General features: G+C 39.4%; 2 protein-coding genes across 5 annotated transcripts in view; both read right to left on the minus strand.

Moving 5' to 3' along the window:
- The window catches only part of LOC101972934 (cytochrome P450 3A12-like), a 17,249-nt gene extending 2,844 nt beyond the window's left edge, over positions 1–14,405 (minus strand). The window contains exons 1-2 of the mRNA XM_078022994.1: positions 14,174–14,405; positions 1,083–1,201 (exon numbers count right to left, since the gene is read on the minus strand). Of these exons, the coding sequence (XP_077879120.1) occupies positions 1,083–1,201; positions 14,174–14,405 (351 nt within the window). The remainder of the gene's footprint in view (positions 1–1,082; positions 1,202–14,173) is intronic.
- Positions 1–17,623, minus strand: part of LOC144364745 (cytochrome P450 3A9-like) — a 466,715-nt gene that overhangs the window by 16,822 nt on the left and 432,270 nt on the right. The window lies entirely within an intron of this gene.

Here is a 17,623-nt window from a genome sequence, read left to right on the forward strand (position 1 = left end):
GGGGTATGTAGAAGGCAAGTAAATAGAGGCTGGATTTGAGTAATGTGCAATATATGCATGTATTGAAGATTGCAGCAAATCCAATTATCATGCACAATTATCATATATTAATCAAAGTTTTTAAATTTTGGTTTGAACCCCAGGTCTTGTGCCTGCAAGGTAAGCACTCTACCAACTGAGCTATATTCCTAGCCATCAAAGTTTTTAAAAAGTGAAGATAGAGATTGTATGGGAATCCACACACACACATTAGCCTCATCTAAAATTGGGGTAAACTTTGGAAAATTAAAGTCTATATCCTTCAAAAGAAATGTTCACTCTTATGGCTATTATTCAACCTCACACTGTAACTCCCAGCTGATGTCAGAGGAAAAGAAAAACAAATAAATAAAAGAAATATAGATAGGATTTTCCATATTTATAGGTGCAATCTTCGTCCAATGTGGTCACCACACAAGAAATCAGGCACATTTCTAAGGTTAATGAAAATTGGTGAAAACACATTAAAAACACAATCTAAATCAACACAAATTTAGGCATGTTATACATTTGGACAGAGCTGCACACTCATTCATATAGGCGCACAAAACGGAAAAATGAAAATAAAAAACCTAGATTGTATTAATTTCCTATTAATATAGGAACAAGAACTTAATAAATTTATAGTCATGTAAAAAATTATCATTGGGTAAAACAGAATAAATTATACATGAAAATGCCTGGCAATTTTGTTTGGCAAGGAATGCCCTCTGAATTTGTAAATATCTCAGGATAAAAATTGAGTTAATAAATTAAATAAATAAATAAATGTCACTTTGCATTAGACAAAGGGGAACAAAGGGAAAGGTTAGGGGATGGGAATAGGAAAGAATGTAGAATTAATCAAACAGAACTTTCCTATGTTCATATGTGAATACACAACTAGTGAAACTCCACATTATGCAGAAACACAAGAATGGATGTTGTACTTCATGTATGTATAATATGTCAAAATACATTCTAGAGTCATGTATAACTAAAAAGAACAAATAAAAACTTAAAAACATAAATAAATGTTATAATGTTGAAAAGTGAGTGCTTACCCGCCAGTTGGTGAAGACAGAATGATATTTTTTGATGAGCACTGTTTTGATAATGCTGGGCTCTGTAGTAGCCAAAACAGGTTGTGAACCATTAAACAGGCTGTGTTGGGAAAGCAAAGCTAATTAAATCGAACAGGCCAGATTCTGCAGCAGGAATCCAGACTTTGATCCTGATGTTACTTATTCTACCTGCCTACTCCTACAATACATAGCAATATGAAGTTCTGTTTCGGGATTCTTAATAGCATAAAGGGTAATGTAGGTAAAGTAGGTAGGAAGAGAAACTTAGATACAAAATACACCTTCTAAGAGATAATAATTAGAAATAGCATTGGAACAATGGTTAAATCTAGATGGTGAATATAATAGTATTGCCTATGGTACTTTCCATAACTTATTTATTTGCTTATTTATGTCCTTGTTTAGTTATTTTTTTAATTACAGGTGGACAGAAGCCTTTATTTGTCTATTTTTATGTGGTGCTAAGGATCAAACCCAGTGCCTCATTGTTCTATGCAAGTGCTCTGCCACTGAGCTACAGGCTCAACCCATAGTCTCCACAACTTTTTACATGGAAAAATATAGGTTTGTGAAAAATTGAAGGCAGATAATTGACTAACATCTCACAATTACTAAGTTTTGCAAGTGGTAGCTGAAATGGGGCCTTTGGAGATCCAGTGGGGCATGTTGTGTCCTTGAATCAGATGGTATCTATGGGCCATGTCAACTGAGCAGAACACTTTGGCCAGGCCTGTGGCTTTCTGGGGATTGATGAGAAAATATGGAGATGAAAAGTCAAAGTCTTCTACCACTATTTTTAGTGTAGAGCAAAATGATTACACCTCATCTATGGCTCCCACCAAACCCCCACCAGCTCTGAAAGGGAATAGTTGCTATAGTTAACTGAGGCCACCCTCCAATATAAACCCCATCAATCCACCAGGGAACTCACTGGTGGAACTACATCCTATGTCTGGTCTTAACATCAAATGGGCGAAGGAGAGGAAGAGATGCTTCATTAAAAAGTCAACACTGAAAACTTAAAAAATGGCATATGAGCAACAATAATTATGACAATTAAAAAGAAGAAAGAAAGTAAAGAAAATGAAAAAAGCTTAGCAGAAATGGTTTCCCATCTGCTTTAGAGTATCTCCTAGCCTTTTGTTCAAAAGCATACATTGAATCTGAAATTTAAATAAGGGAATTTTGTCTTTAAAATAAAGGAAATAAGTGAACAAAAGAGATGATGCCATAGATTTATAAGCCCATGATTTTTTTTAAAGTTCTCAAATAATACATTTTATTCATCTAAAGGATTAAGAAAGAAAGAAAAATGGGGAAGATAGGAATAGCCAGACATTAGACACAAAGTAAGGCTGGAGACTCTGGGTCATCAAAAGTAGGAGAAAAGCCAAAACATGCAACATACTCAACCTAAGTCAGACTGTAGACCCAGACTCTTGGTGACATGCAGGATCACTGGCAGGACAATCCTCCAAGGACTTTGCAGCACAGAGGGTTGCATCTCAAAAGTTCTGGGCTGAGGTTGTCCTCATGCATTGGGGCACCACATTATAACAAGTCTACCAACAAGCAATTTCCAGAATACTCACCCCCATGTTTTTCCATACTTTTTATAACATTCTGTGTAAAAATTAGACACACCCTAGGAAAAACAACAAAATGAAATTACATTATTGTTGCAAATGTACTGACATTGCATCAAATGACCCAAATCCCATGAAATCAGACTTGATGTTCCTAACAGGTGGTGAGAGAAAAGCTCTTATTCAGAGGCTTCTGAGGAGAAAAGAGAAAATATGCAATATTTGAAATGAAACATGTAAAGTAACTTGAATTTTCTCTAAGTATTATACATGATCTACCAATTACCCTTATCAATAAATACAACATGCTTCTCTTCTGCATTATTTGTCTGCTTGTGTTTTCTCAGAAATACTGGGACCTTCTGAATTATCACCTTCATAGGCACATGATAAATCCCAGGGTGAGGAAAAAATGAGTGCATTCCAGGGCCATGCATGATCTTTTATCTCCTCATCAAGTATGATTTTAATTTATCTCATGTTTTCTGGTAGAATTCTGATAGAATTAGGGAGTAAAGATGCCAGAAAACTCTTTTAACCTAGGAGATTCATGTTGTCACAATCATGTTGTTGAGTAAGTAAGTGACCTAGTGAGCAAATAAAAGTTAATTTGCCTTCCTGTTTTGGGGATTAACTTGGAAGAGGGGAGATGCTAACTCTCTGCACATAGTACACAGATAGTTAGACACTGGCTGTGAGTTTTCATCATAGAAACTAAGCAATTAATCTTCCTCATGCTAAGTTTCATTTGTAATATTTTAACTGTGCAAATAAAGCATCCCAGAGGTGTGAGTGTATCTTCCTAGAATCTGCACTGAGAGAAAAAAGAAAACACTGTGAGGATGCTCATAGTCTGAACAGAAAGTCCACAGCTTACACTGTTGATGTGCCAGAGTCCTGAGCTCATTAACATAAGTGAACCTGACACAATGAGGAGTTGTAAATATAGCCCCAGGGTAAACCTGACTGTGCTTTGGATGGGCCCTCACACAGTTTCTGAAGCTTGAAATCTCAAAACTTCTTTCATGGAGCTAAATTTCTACTGATGAAACTAAGGAAGTATTTGCAACCAAAAGAGGCAAAACAGGGAGCTCAAATGATACTCACCCAGCGATAATTAAGAAGAGTTCCCAAAAAAGGCAGAGGTGTTGGCCCTGGAATTCCCAGCTTTTTAAAATATCCATGTGAATAGGATCCATATCTATAAAGTGGAGAAAAATCCAGGTAAAGGGATTGTGACTGTGTGTACATAGTGGCTCATGAGTCACTGATTCAAGAATGGGAACAGTGAAGCCAGGCAGGTAACATGTAGGCCCTAAATAACAACAAAAACTCCAATGGCCCTAATTACATCTGCTCAATATCTCCTCTCTCACATTCCCTGAGAGACCACAAGTCATAATAATTAGCTCAAAGCAGCTGATTATTGTTAAGTTCCATCATTAGGCTTCGAATGCTACAGTTAATATTTGATATAAGTCCTCAAACATGAGTTTGAAAACTCCTGAGTCATTCAGATTAGATTTCTTCCAGGTCATTTCACTCACTGGTGTCAGTTTAGGAAGTTGACTTGATGCCATCATGTTGGCCCTCTAGTGGCCTCCAGTGGGGGCCATCCCCACTCTGGGACTTCTTAACTGAGGAGAAAGGAGTATTCTCCCACTTTTTCATAACTCCCATCTGGACGCCTTTTATTGCATCCCTGGTCCACATTTTCCTTACTCATATGATGTAAGAGATTAAGAACACTGGAATATGGGGAAAATATTGAGTAAGAATAACCAGCTGGGCAGATATATTTAAAGAAACGTACAATCTACATCATGAATGTATGTATTAGATTAATATTCCTTCAATTTTTCAAAAAAGATGAGGTCAGTTTTAAACAGGTTGGTTTTCACAAATACAGAATCCGAGGGTCCTATTTTGACCTTCAGAAGTAATGTGAGAAACTTACCTCAAAGAAATTGTACTATTGAGCAGAATAAAATTAAAACATTTTCATTAATTTTAAAATGCCACTGGAGGGAAAATAGATGCAACAAAAGCCTGAATACTACCCTTTACTTTAATTGTTACAACCAGGTTTATATTTTCTATTTTCACTTCATTATGAATACCTAGTCTTGTAAAAGTGGATTTAAGATAGAAGTCAAAGGTCACCTTGGGGCAATGTCTTCTACCTCAGCCATAAATAACTGCTCTCTTACCCTGCTCCATGAATCCAGGAATCCCACTATTTTAAAAGAACATTTTTATAGTTGTAGGCGGACACAATATATTTATTTTATTTATTTATATTTTTGTGGTGCTGAGGATTGAACTCAGTGCCTCACATATGCCAGATGAGCTCTCTACCAGTGAGCCACAACCCCAAATCAGGATTCCAACTATTTAAAGGAATTCTTCTACTAGATGGTTTTATTCATGCTCCTGTACTGGAATTTCATAAGCAAATATTTAAAATACAAAATTGGCTTGGAAACTTCTGTCTCTTGAAGCTGTCATTAGATTTCAAATTAAGGGAGAAATAAATATCTACACTTATGCTAACTTAAGGCATAAAAGTTCCAAATATCTCCCAGGTCTTTGCTCAATAGTTTTATCATTCAGAAGTACTTGCATATTGCAGAGTGGAGGATTTGATTTTTTAGAGGGAGGGCTGTTCCAGTGAAAGGGAAGAGAACAGAGGGAAGAACTGAATCTGAGCCTGTGGTAGCACCTGGGATGCACTTGGTGTATTTTACAAATGGTGCTGGGACGTGGAGAAAAGACACAGGAACCACCTGTTCCAAAGGAGAGAAGCTCCTACACATCTCTTGTAGCGCACATAGAACACAAAAGATAAACAATGACACAGAAACTTGTGAAGACCCCTCTATGCCCCCAGAATTCTGAAAGTTTGCAAAGTGTGCATCACTTTTCAGAAGGTGTCCAGTTGTTTGTAATCTTCATCTACTGAACTCTTCTGGTTGATTAATCAGGGTTTAAACTTAGACTCACTCTGAAGTTCATCCTCTAAATCAAATCATATCGCTAAATCTCCTAGTCACAGATATGGATGGTTTCAAGAGAAGACAAACTGGGACAGTTACTCACAGATAGAGGAGCACCAGGCTGATTCCCAGGAGAACCCAGGTTTTACATGGAAAAGTTTGGGATCAGGTCCATCACTACTTTCCTTCCAGATATGTGATCTAGAAGTGTCAAGCTTGCCTTCTGTGAGCAGGTGTGATTCAATGAAGTCAGACTGGCATATGCTGGAAAAGGAGGTGGGGCTGAGTGTTCAACCAATAAGAAGAACTATTGGTGCTCCAGCCACTATTGAAGAAGCCAGGTGCCCTCTCCTTCTTGGCAGTTGGCAGTGAGACATGGGGACATGCCTATTTTGATCTTTGAGTTCAGATTTTATAAAAAATTATCGATAAAAACTTCAATGGTGCTGGGATTGTGGCTCAGTGGTCAAGTGCTCATTAGTCACTGGGTTCAAACTTCAGCACCACATAAAAATGAAATAAAGATATTATGCCTACCTACAATTAAAAAATAAATATGTTTTCTAAGATCTTTGATCAGTGTTATCATTATGCCTAAAGGTTCTTGTTTCTTATCAGAAACTCAAGTGAAACATTAGAATTAAATGTCCTCTAGTCCACGTTATTCTTCTCTGTGGATGTTATCATTACAAAATCCTTGAATTCTACCCAGAAAGGTTATACCTAAATAACTGCTCATGCACTTTCCTCTGCTTACAATGCTCTCATTCCCCATAGAAGACTTTTTAAAAAATATTTTTTAGTTGTTGATGAAAATTTTATTTATTTATTTATCTATCTATCTATCTATTTATTTATTTATATGCAGTTCTGAGAATCAAACCCAAGGCCTCACACATGCTAGGCAAGCCCTCTACCACTGAGTCACAACCGCAGCCCAGAAGATTCTTAATCATCCTTCAAAACCCAGCTCAATCAAATCTTCATCTGCTAAAGGCTTCCAACATCATCTTTTCACATGGAGCCACTTTCTCCCCTGGACAACTTCTAGTATCCATGGAACACATTTCTCTTCTTGTTGTTCTCTTAACTGACCTACAACATTGTTGGATTCCACCTTTGTTTAACTTTCCAGAATGTAAACTTTTCTGGATCAGGATCTCTGTACTATCCACTATTATGCCCCTAGTCCCTAGCAGAGCTCTTTACAAAGAGCTGGTATCTGGGACCTTTGGTCATTGAGTCAGGTGAGACTGCTGAGTCTCTGCAAGTTCTTTCCCTGTGTGTCTTTGCTGACCACTTCATCTTCCTTGTTTATTAATACAGAAAGATGTTTTGTCTTGTTTGGGCCACAGCCACCTTCCCAGAACATTAGGCTACTTTCTGTGTAGCCAGTAAGAGATCCCTCCAGTAGCCAGTAAGTAGATTTTAGAGAAAAAATAGACTCTGTAAAATATGAAAATAATGCGTGTCCATGATCAATGGGTATGAAAGGAAGAAGAGAACAGCATCCTGCATGGCCTGGTGAACCACAAATCTCTACCCACCCATCTCATGGCAGATATCACCACAGAGAGCACATTCAGCACCAGAACTCCAAAAAAGATGATCCTAGATTTTTCATTAGACCAAGAGGTGTCTGGGCAGGTGGCTTCCTCCTTTTTAATAAATGGGTGGTTGTGGGTGGAGAGCAGACCTTGGGAGCTGGTTTAGGAGAATTCTTGTAAGAATAATTGTCATTTGTGAGACTCTCAATAGATTCCTAATGTGAGTGATGCCAGGTCTGAGTGTTTGAAAATTATATCAGCTCATTATCTCAACTCTGATTCAAATTCTTTGTCTGATTAGCCTGAGAAATGGAGGATTAGGTAACAAAGTCTCCTAGTTCTCAAACATAAAAGATTAATAAGACATTCAACTCTTGTGTGCTTCCTTCTCTTTTTCTTCTTACTCTGCACCAACTGATACTCACCCTTCACCAATCTTTCCCACATCTCTGGCATGCATTAAAACAATGAGAGATTACAGTGTCATTTGATAACTATTGACAATTAACAGCCTTGAAACAGACTGAATTTGGAGGCACCCCACTGAAATTGGGAATGACTTCCTCACGCTGAGAGTAGAAGCGGGAGGACCTTGGGGCTTCCACCTTCCACCCTGACAGGCAACAAAGAAAATGGAAATGGGAATTTCCTTCCTTCTGGGACAACACAGACTAACTAAATCTGCATCTGTGCATTTCTTGCCTTTTTTTTCCAGATTGCTTCCTCTTCAGATCAACCAAATATACACATGTCTATCACATGGCTTTTGTTTCTGTAAATTATAATTGTGTCTGTGGGATAGGTAAGGAGAAGCAATATAACCGCTTTCTCCTGAGTTGATGGAACTGCATCAAGTTCAATACTCATTTTACCATCTTTTGTCTATTTATTATGTGGGCAAGCATCTAAATCCAGCCAGCTAGGATCAAGGTAGCTCCCAGGGTTGGGCTGTCAGTAATAATCTTACCATAACCCAAAATATTTTTTATATTTTCTGTATATAAAACCTCTATGGAACTAATATAATTTCATTTCCTTCAAGTAATGTATTTGGCTCTTACGATGAAATATCTAGGGCTATTATGATTTTCTCCCTGTCTTTTTTAGCTCTGATCCTAGTTGGACTGGTTGAGATTTGTACCAACAAAGATGCGTTAGTCATTCCTTGAGCTGAAAAACGCATCCAGTGCTGGGGCCCAACCTATGCAAAGGTTCTTGTTCTGCAAAGGGCAATCAAAGAAGCCATGCTCTAGACAGGCAGGGTGGCAAACATCTATAGTTCCAGCTTTTCAAGAGGATGAGGCAGGAGGATTCCTTGAGTGCAGAAATTCAAGGAAGGCCAGGCAACACAGGGAAAAGTCATCACACACACACACACACAAAAACACACACACACACACACACAGAAAAAAGAGAGAGGGAGAGAGAGAGAGAAGCATGTTCCTCATGAACTTAATTCCATAGAAGGTAATATCATCAAACACAAGGATATTTACATGCTAAATTTTTGCTGTTCATGTGAAGGAAAACATTATGTGCCAGAAGAATGCCCTCATGACTGTCCTTTGTTGAACTCTCCAGTGCCCTTTGTTGAACTCCCCAGCAGTGTTTGACATAGGTGACCTGTATTGTCAGGTTTTGGTTGATGTGACAAGAGAAATTAAACCAATATATGACCCAGCTATATCATTCTTCATATTTATCCATCAGAATTAATTAACATACTATAGCAACATATGCATATCCATATTTACAGTAGCATACTTCACAATTACTAAGTTATAGAACCAACCTAGGTGTCCATCAACTGGATAAATAAAATATGCTATATGTAATCAGTGGAGTTTTACTCAGCCATAAACACAAATAGAGTTATTCCATTTGCAAGAAAATAAACAGAAATAAAGCATGATTTAGTCAGTTTTTTCTTCTGTGACTAAAGGTCCCAGCTAGCTAAATTGTATGGGGAGGAAAAGTTTATCTAAGAGCTCATGGTTTCAGATGTCTTAGTTCATAGAAGACCAGTTCCATTCCTTGGGGTTCAAGGTGAGGCAGAACATCATGGTGGAAATTTGTGGCAGAGGGAACCAGCTCTCATGATGATCAGAAGAGAGAGAGAGAGAGAGAGAGAGAGAGAGAGAGAGAGAGAGAGAGAGAGAGAGAGAGACCAGTATTCACTTGCCAGATACAAATATATACCCCCAATGAATCACTTCCTCCAGCCCCACTCCACTTACCTACAGTCCCCACTCAATTATTCCAATCACGAACTAATTCACTGATTAGGTTAAGACTATGCTATATAACCCAAACATTTCTCCTCCATACCTTCTTGCATTGTCTCACACCTCAACCTTTGGGAACACTACACACCCAAACCGAAACAGAGAACATTATACTAAGTAAGATAAGCCAGATTCAGAAATTCAAAGATTATATGTTTTTTATAATATGTGGAAACTTGAGAGAAAAAACGAAAGAAAGGGAACTCAGGTAAAAAGAAGAGGGACCAGTAGAGAAATGGAATTTGTGGATGGAAAAGGGGGAGCAAAGGAAGAGATATGAGAATGAAATCGACAATGTATGCTATGTACATATATGAATATAACACAATAAAATCACTCATCTAATTATAATGTACAAAAAATTTAAAAACCATAAGAGAAAAAATAACTGTGAAATATTAAATAAAGAAGAAAAGATATATTTGGTCTCATCGTTTAAGAGATTTCAGTCTATAGTCACTTGGATCCATTGATTCTGGGCTGTGGTGAGGCAAATTGCCATGGCAGAAGTGCACCATGGAACAAAGTTGCTCCCCTCCTGGTGACTGGGAAGCATAAGGAGGGCAAGGTAGAGGCCAGAGATTTGATTAGCTCTTCCAGGATCTGCACCTGGTGACCTAACTCCAACTAGGCCCTAGGCCCTGTCCTCTCTACCACCTTCTGATAATGCCATACAAATGTGAATCCATCTATGGATCATTCACAGATGAGATTAGGGAAGCTCATGATCAAATCACCTTCCCAAAATCTCCACCTCTGCACATGGATGCATTGGGAACCAAGCTGTTAACCCTTGAGCCTTTGGGAACATTCCAGTGCCAAACCATATCATGATATTTCCTTTATCCCTTAACTCCCTCCTACTTTGTAAGTTATGAAAGCAGAATCCACAGGACTTGCGAGGTTGGTTGTGTGAAAACTTGAGTATGCTTAGCTCTAATTCCTCATCTGACTGTAGAAGGGGGTCAGTAAATGCCCTTCAAATCACAGGACCCCAAGGATCACCTGCTTCTCTCTACCTCTATGATTCTCTTGTATTTTCAAAAACATGCCACCTCCACATTATCCACTTTATCTTGCATATCACTAAGAGTCCTCCAGACCCTCAAGTCCAGCCAGCAACAAAGAACTCCTGAGGGCAGGATGAAGCACAAAGACAGAAGAATAGACTGGGCCTTGAAGAAGACATCTGCCAAGGACGTCCTAGCTTTAAAATTCTAAAGTGGTTTCTCAACTAGGGGTACAGAGTAAAGGGAATCATACACATGCACACAAACACATATTTTCCCAGAAACACAAATGCATTAACACACACACACACACACACACACACACACACACACACACACACCATTTTTTTTAATAGCAGTGATTGAGCCTAAGGTTGCTTAAACATCCAGTCACATCCCCAGCACATTTTTTTTTTATTTTGAGTCAAGCTCTCACAAGGCTTACAGCCTTCAAACACATGATCCTCCTACCTTATCCTCCAGAACCCCTGGGATTACAGATGTGCATCATTGTGCCCAACACACACACAGAATGTACCTTAAGCAACAATAGTGTTACTGAAACCTCAGTCTTGACCCTGATGTCAATTCAATAAAAGGGAAGGTTTTGAGAAAAGAAGGAAGTTTTTTTGTTCTACTGGGGAAAAAGAAGAACAGGGAACTCCTGTCCCAGAGGCTGTGATTCTTCCCATCAGGGAGAACAAAGGGTTTGGTTGTTTTTTGTTTGTTTACTTTTTTTTGTAGTGGTAGATGGACAGAATGCCTCTATTTTATGTTTATTTTTATGTGGTGCTAAGAACTGAAAGCAGTGCCTCATATATGCTAGGCAAGTGCTCTAACTCAACCAATAACAGAGGGTTTTTAAAGACATAATCCATTCCAGGTGTTCCCTGTGAGAGGTTGGATTCACCTGTTAATTTGGGAGATAGCCATTCTTATGGAACAAGTCCTGAAATCTAAATTACTTTGTTCCTGTGGTGGGTGTATGCTCAAAGACAGATGGATTACTCAGCCTAGGATGGGAAAAAGATAATCTTTTTCCTCACCCTCAGGTTATGAAGACAGAGAGGTAGAAGAAAAAAATAAAATCCTGTTGATTTTAAAATAAGCCTCAGTAGCAAAGCAGCCAAAGACTGTATTCAAAGCATGAAGTGGGTGACTGATACAATAGGTGAAATTTTTGTCTAAAAATTTTAACTTTTTTTCTATTTCCTGAAACAACTTGAAGAGTATTAGTATTAGTTCTTCTTTAAAGGTTTTGTAGAACTGTATATCCATCTGGTCCTGGGCTTTTCTTGGTTGGTAAGCTTCTGATGGCGTCTTCTATCTCATCACTTGATATTGGTCTATTTAAATTGTGTATATCTTCCTGATTCAATTGGGCAAATCGTATTACTTAAGAAATTTATAGGGGCTGGGGTTGTAGCTCAGTGGTAGACTGCTTGCCTAGCATACCTAAAGCACAGGGTTCGATTCTCAGCACCACATACAAATAAATAAATAGATCCATTGACAACTAAAAACAATTTTAAAAAGAGAAATTTATCAATGCCTTCAATGTCTTCGATTTTAATGAAGTATAAGTTTTCAAAATAATTTCTATTTATCCTCTGTATTTCTGTAGTATCTGTTGTGATATTTCCTTTTTCATCATGAATGCTGGTAATTTGAGTTTTCTATTTCTCTTCATTAGCAAAACTAAGGGCCTGTCAATTTTATTTATTTTTTCAAAGAAACAAATTTTTGTTTTGTCAATTTTTTCAATCATTTCTTTCATTTTGATTTCATTGATTTCAGCTCTAATTTTAATTATTTCTTGCCTTCTACTGCTTTTGCTGCTGATTTGTTGCTGTTTTTCTAGGGAATTGAGATGTAATGTGAGGTCATTTATTTGTAAGCTTTTTTTTTTCTTTTAAGGAATGAACCCTATGCAATGAACCTTCCTCTTAGTACTGCTTTCATAGTGTCCTGGATTTTGAAATGTTTTGTCTATGTTCTCATTTACCTCTTAGAATTTTTTTTAATCTCCTTTTTGTTGTCTTCTGCAACCCATTGTTTATTTCATAGCATATTGTTTAGTCCCAAGGTGATGGAAAAAATATTTATTTTTTATTTTGTTGTTGATTTCCAATTACATTTCATTATGATCTGATAAGATGCATGATTGTATCTCTACTTTTTTGTATTTGCTAAGAGTTGCTTTGTGGTATATTATATGGTCTATTTTGGAGAAGGATGCATGTGTTGCTGAGAAGAAAGTGTATATGTTTGATGCAGGTTGAAATATTCTATATATGTCAATTAAGTCTAAGTTATTGATTGTATTATGGAGTTCTAGAGTTTCCTTATTCAATTTTTGTTTGGAAGATATATCCAGTGCTGAGAGAGGTGTGATAAAGTCACCCAAAATTATTGTGTTGTGTTGAATTTGAACTTGAGAAGAGTTTGTTTGATGAACATAGCTGCACCATTGTTTGGGGGCATATAGATTTAGGAGAACTAAAAATGTCAGTCTCCAAACTAGAATTTTCACTAGAATCTCTGACAGAAATAGTGTTACAAACAGATGGGGTCTAGATCGTCTCTTTCTAAAACAAGTAGGATTTTGTTTGGCCCTAGGAAAAATTTGTTGTTTTTATGCAAACCATTCTGGGAAAACAAAAAACAGTTTGGTGTTAGTGAGAAAGAAACACAAAACATAAGAAGCTTCAGGCAATTAGTTCCAAAACAATTTCTCATGGTCTCCTTGGCTGACTACAATCATCTCAGCCATAGTTGGGCCCCTGGTCCTTCTTCTGATTGGAACAACTATCAGGCTCTGCGTATTACACAAGAGTGTAGGTGAGGTCCGACCTATGGGCTTGTGATCCTAGTATGGTCCCTTAGACACAGAAGGATGAAAAAGAAACTGAAGCCTAATGATGTGCAAGATTGACAACAAATCTACTAAAACCAGTGGGAATGTGATAGTAAAAGCAAATGTGACTCCATTTTGTTTTGTGACTCAATTCTGTAAAACAATCATGCCAAGTAGAATGGTCATGACTGGGTCAAGATGTTCTTTTCCTTTTGCTTTTGAAACTTTTAAGAACATGGAACTACGTAGTGGGGCATTGTTTCTGTAACTAGGGTAATGGAGCTCTGTTCTGTAACTGGGGTGACTGGACTCACTGTTATTGGTTAGGCTTCTCGTCACTTGACTTCACTCTCCTTCTTCTATAACCTGGCTTGCTTGCATTGGCTGGACACCCAAACATCCCTTTCGTGGTTTGCATGCTTATAAGGAGCACCCTTGAAATTGTTCAGAGCTGATGAAGGGAACAGCTTTAAGTTCTAGTCAGTGGTCACTAGTGCACTTCAATAAAGGCTTGATTCAATTATATGTGACTGGTATGGAAGTTAGTTTATTAAAACCCTGAGACAGATCCCACATGGCGGCCAGTGAGGAAGCAGCGATTCAAATGTCTCCACTTTAACAGGATCAGAATGACCCATTGGAACAGCTCCAGCCTACCTATGGAGGAACTTCTAGCAAAATTCTCTTAAGAGGAGAGCTGCCGTGAACTTGTAGGTTTATTGGAAGTGACAGTTTGTCCCAGAGAAGTGGATCTTGGCCGGCCACGCGAGCACAGAGGTCTAGTTCCACAGCCATCAGCCTCTCCTGCAAGCAGCTCTTTCAGGAGGCCCAGCTCTTGCTCTGCGAGCTGCCGCCCCACCCGCCCGGTTCTTAACCACGCGGCCACAGCTACCCGGCTCCACAGACGGCCCAACGGCGGGTGCAGAAGTAAAGTCCTGCATCCAGCAACCGCTTTTGCAAGCAGCTGGCACCCAGAGCGGCATGGCTCGCCCCACCCAAACCGGCAGTCGGCCTCCGCCATCCGGGCTCTCACGGGAGGCCCAGCTCTCGCTCTGTGAGCGGCCTTCCCACCCACTCGGCTCTTAACCACGTGGCCACAGCTACCGGGCTCTACAGGTAGCCCCGCGGCAGGTGCAGAAGACCAGGCCTGCAGTCAGCAGCCGCTTTTGCAAGCAGCCAGCACTCGGAGCAGCGTAGCACGGCCCTCCCTGCCCGAACTGGCAGACGGCCCCACAAACCGGGCTCTCACGGGAGGCCCATGAGCGGCCGCCACACCCACCCTGTGAGCGGCTGCCACACCCACCCGGCCATTAACTAAGCAGCCGTAACTTCCAAGCTCTACAGGTGGCCCCCCCAGCGGGCGCAGAGGTCCAATCCCACGGCCACCAGCAGCTTCTGCAAGTGGCAGCGGCCCGGAGTGGAGTGGCTGCCCAAACCGTCAGACGCCCCCGCCATTCTGGCTCTTCCGGGAGGCCCTGCTCTCACTCTGCGAACAGCCACACCACCCGCCCATATCTTAGCCACGCAGCTGCAGCTGCCCCGCTCTTCAGGCGGCCCCCGGTGGCCTGACTCATCTAGAAGGGTACCCACATGGCCTAGCACATGGCCATGCCCTCCGGGCTCTGCTAGCAGCCCCGCCCACCTGGCAAACAACTGGGAAACTTCAAAATCTCTCCGTGGGCGTGACCGTAAGGACCAAAGGACTCTCAACCCCCAACTCCCCCTACTGCCAGAGTCAGGCAGACCTGAGACCCACCAGCGAAACAGGCCTAGAGGCCTGCCAGCATGGTAGACACGTCACACCAATTGGAGTAGGGGCAGAGCAGAGCATCTGCCCACATTTGAATCAGGCCCAACGACCCGAGGGGCTGGTAGTCAGGTTACCACAATTGGAGTCGGGGCAGAGCAGAGCCACCACCCGCGCCCGCAGGGTGGGCAGACCTGCAAACTCTGGCAGAGCAGGCCTAGCGGCCCGCCAGCACAGTAGACAGATCACCCCAATTAGAGGAGGAGCACAGCCACTACCCGCCCTCCAAGGGAGACTTTTCAACTATACAAGAGCAATATAAATAATTAGGGGGAAATTTCAAAAACACAACAGTTTCACCAAGCAGAAAGAAATTCGAGCACTATGAAAAGACAAGGAAAGAAAGGACCACAAGCAATGCAGGTCAACTCAACTTTAGAAGAGGTAATAGCTGCAACAGAGGGAATGTCAGAGAAAGAGTTCAGGATATACATGCTACAGATGATCTGGAGTCTCAAGGAAGACATGCGAAAGCAAAATCAGACAATGAAAGATCACATTGACAAGGAACTACATAAACAAATCCAGGAAGTAAAAGATCAATTTCACAGGGAGATAGAGGTAATAAAAAAGAACAAATAGAAATACTAGAAATGCAGGAAGCAATAAACCAACTTAAAAACTCAATTGAGAATACTACCAGCAGAGTAGATCACTTAGAAGATAGAACATCAGACAATGACGACAAAGTATTTCAACTTGAAAAGAACACAGACAGCTCGGCAAGTCTGCTAAGAAACCATGAGCAGAACATCCAAAAAATATGGAATAATATTAAAAGACCAAAGAGTCATTGGGATACGGGAAGGCACAGATCTCCAAACCAAAAGAATAAACAATCTATTCAATGAAATAATAAGAGAAAACTTCCCAGACTTGAAGAATGAGACAGAATCCCAAATCCTAGAAACCTACAGGACACCGAATGTGCAAAATCATAAGAGATCCACACCTAGACACATTATAATGAAGATGTCCAACATACATTATAAGGAGAGGATTTTAAAAGCTACAAGAGAATGGAAGCAGAATACATTTAGGGATAAACCAATCAGGATAACAGCTGATCTCTCAACACAGACTCTGAAAGCTAGACGATCCTGGAATAACATATTTCAAACACTGAAAGAAATTTGTTTCCAACCAAGAATCTTGTATCCGGCGAAATTAAGCTTCAGGATGGAAGATGAAATTAAAACCTTCCACGAGAAACAAAAGTTAAAAGAATTTGCAGCTAGAAAACCATCTCTTCAAAGAATCCTAGGCAAAACAATACAGGAAGAGGAAATGGAAAATAACATTGAAAACCAACAGTGGGAGGTAGGACAGTAAAGGGGTCAAAATAATCAAAATGAAAAACAAATCAGGTTTAGTAACATTAATAAACAAATATGGTTGGAAGAACAAACCATATCTCAATAATAACCCTAAATGTTAATGGCTTAAACTCACCAATTAAGAGACACAGGCTAGTTGAATGGATCACAAAAAAAGCCCCAACAATATGCTGCCTACCAGAGACGCATCTGATAGGAAAAGATATACATAGACTGAAGGTGAAAGATTGGGAAAAAGCATACCACTCATATGGACTGCGGAAACAAACAGGAGTGTCCATACTCATATCTAATAAAATAGATTTCAAGCCAAAGTTAATCAAAAGGGATAAAGAAGGACCCTTCATACTGCTCAAGGCAACCATACACCAACAAGACATAACAATCATTAATATATATGCCCCAAATAATGGTGCAGCTATGTTCATCAAGCAAACTCTTCTCAAGTTCAAGAGTCTAATAGACCACCATACAATAGTCATGGGAGACTTAAACACACCTCTCTCACCACTGGACAGATCTTCCAAACAAAAGTTAAATAAGGAAAGTATAGAACTCAATAACACAATTAACAATCTAGACTTAATTGACATATATAGACTATACCACCCAACATCAAGTAGTTACACCTTTTTCTTTGCAGCACATGGATCCTTCTCAAAAATAGATCATATATTATGTCACAGGGCGACTCTTGGACAATATAAAGGAGAAGAGATAATACCATGCATCTTATCTGATCATAATGGAATGAAACTGAAAATCAATGATAAAAGAAGGAAGGAAAAATCATGCATCACTTGGAGAATGAACAATAGGTTACTGAATGATCAATGGGTTTTAGAAGACATCAAGGAGGAAATTAAAAACTTCTTAGAGTTAAATGAAAACAGAGACAAAACATATGGGAATATATGGGACACACTGAAAGCAGTTCTAAGTGGAAAATTCATTGCTTGGAGTTCATTTCTTAAAAAAAGAAAAAAACAACAAATAAATTATCTCATACTTCATCTCAAAATTTTAGAAAAAGAACAGCAAAACAATAGCAAAAGAAGTAGAAGGCAAGAAATATTAAAATCAGAGATGAAATTA

The sequence above is a fragment of the Ictidomys tridecemlineatus genome, chromosome 10 (assembly GCF_052094955.1).
Source record: "Ictidomys tridecemlineatus isolate mIctTri1 chromosome 10, mIctTri1.hap1, whole genome shotgun sequence".
NCBI lineage: Eukaryota > Metazoa > Chordata > Mammalia > Rodentia > Sciuridae > Ictidomys > Ictidomys tridecemlineatus.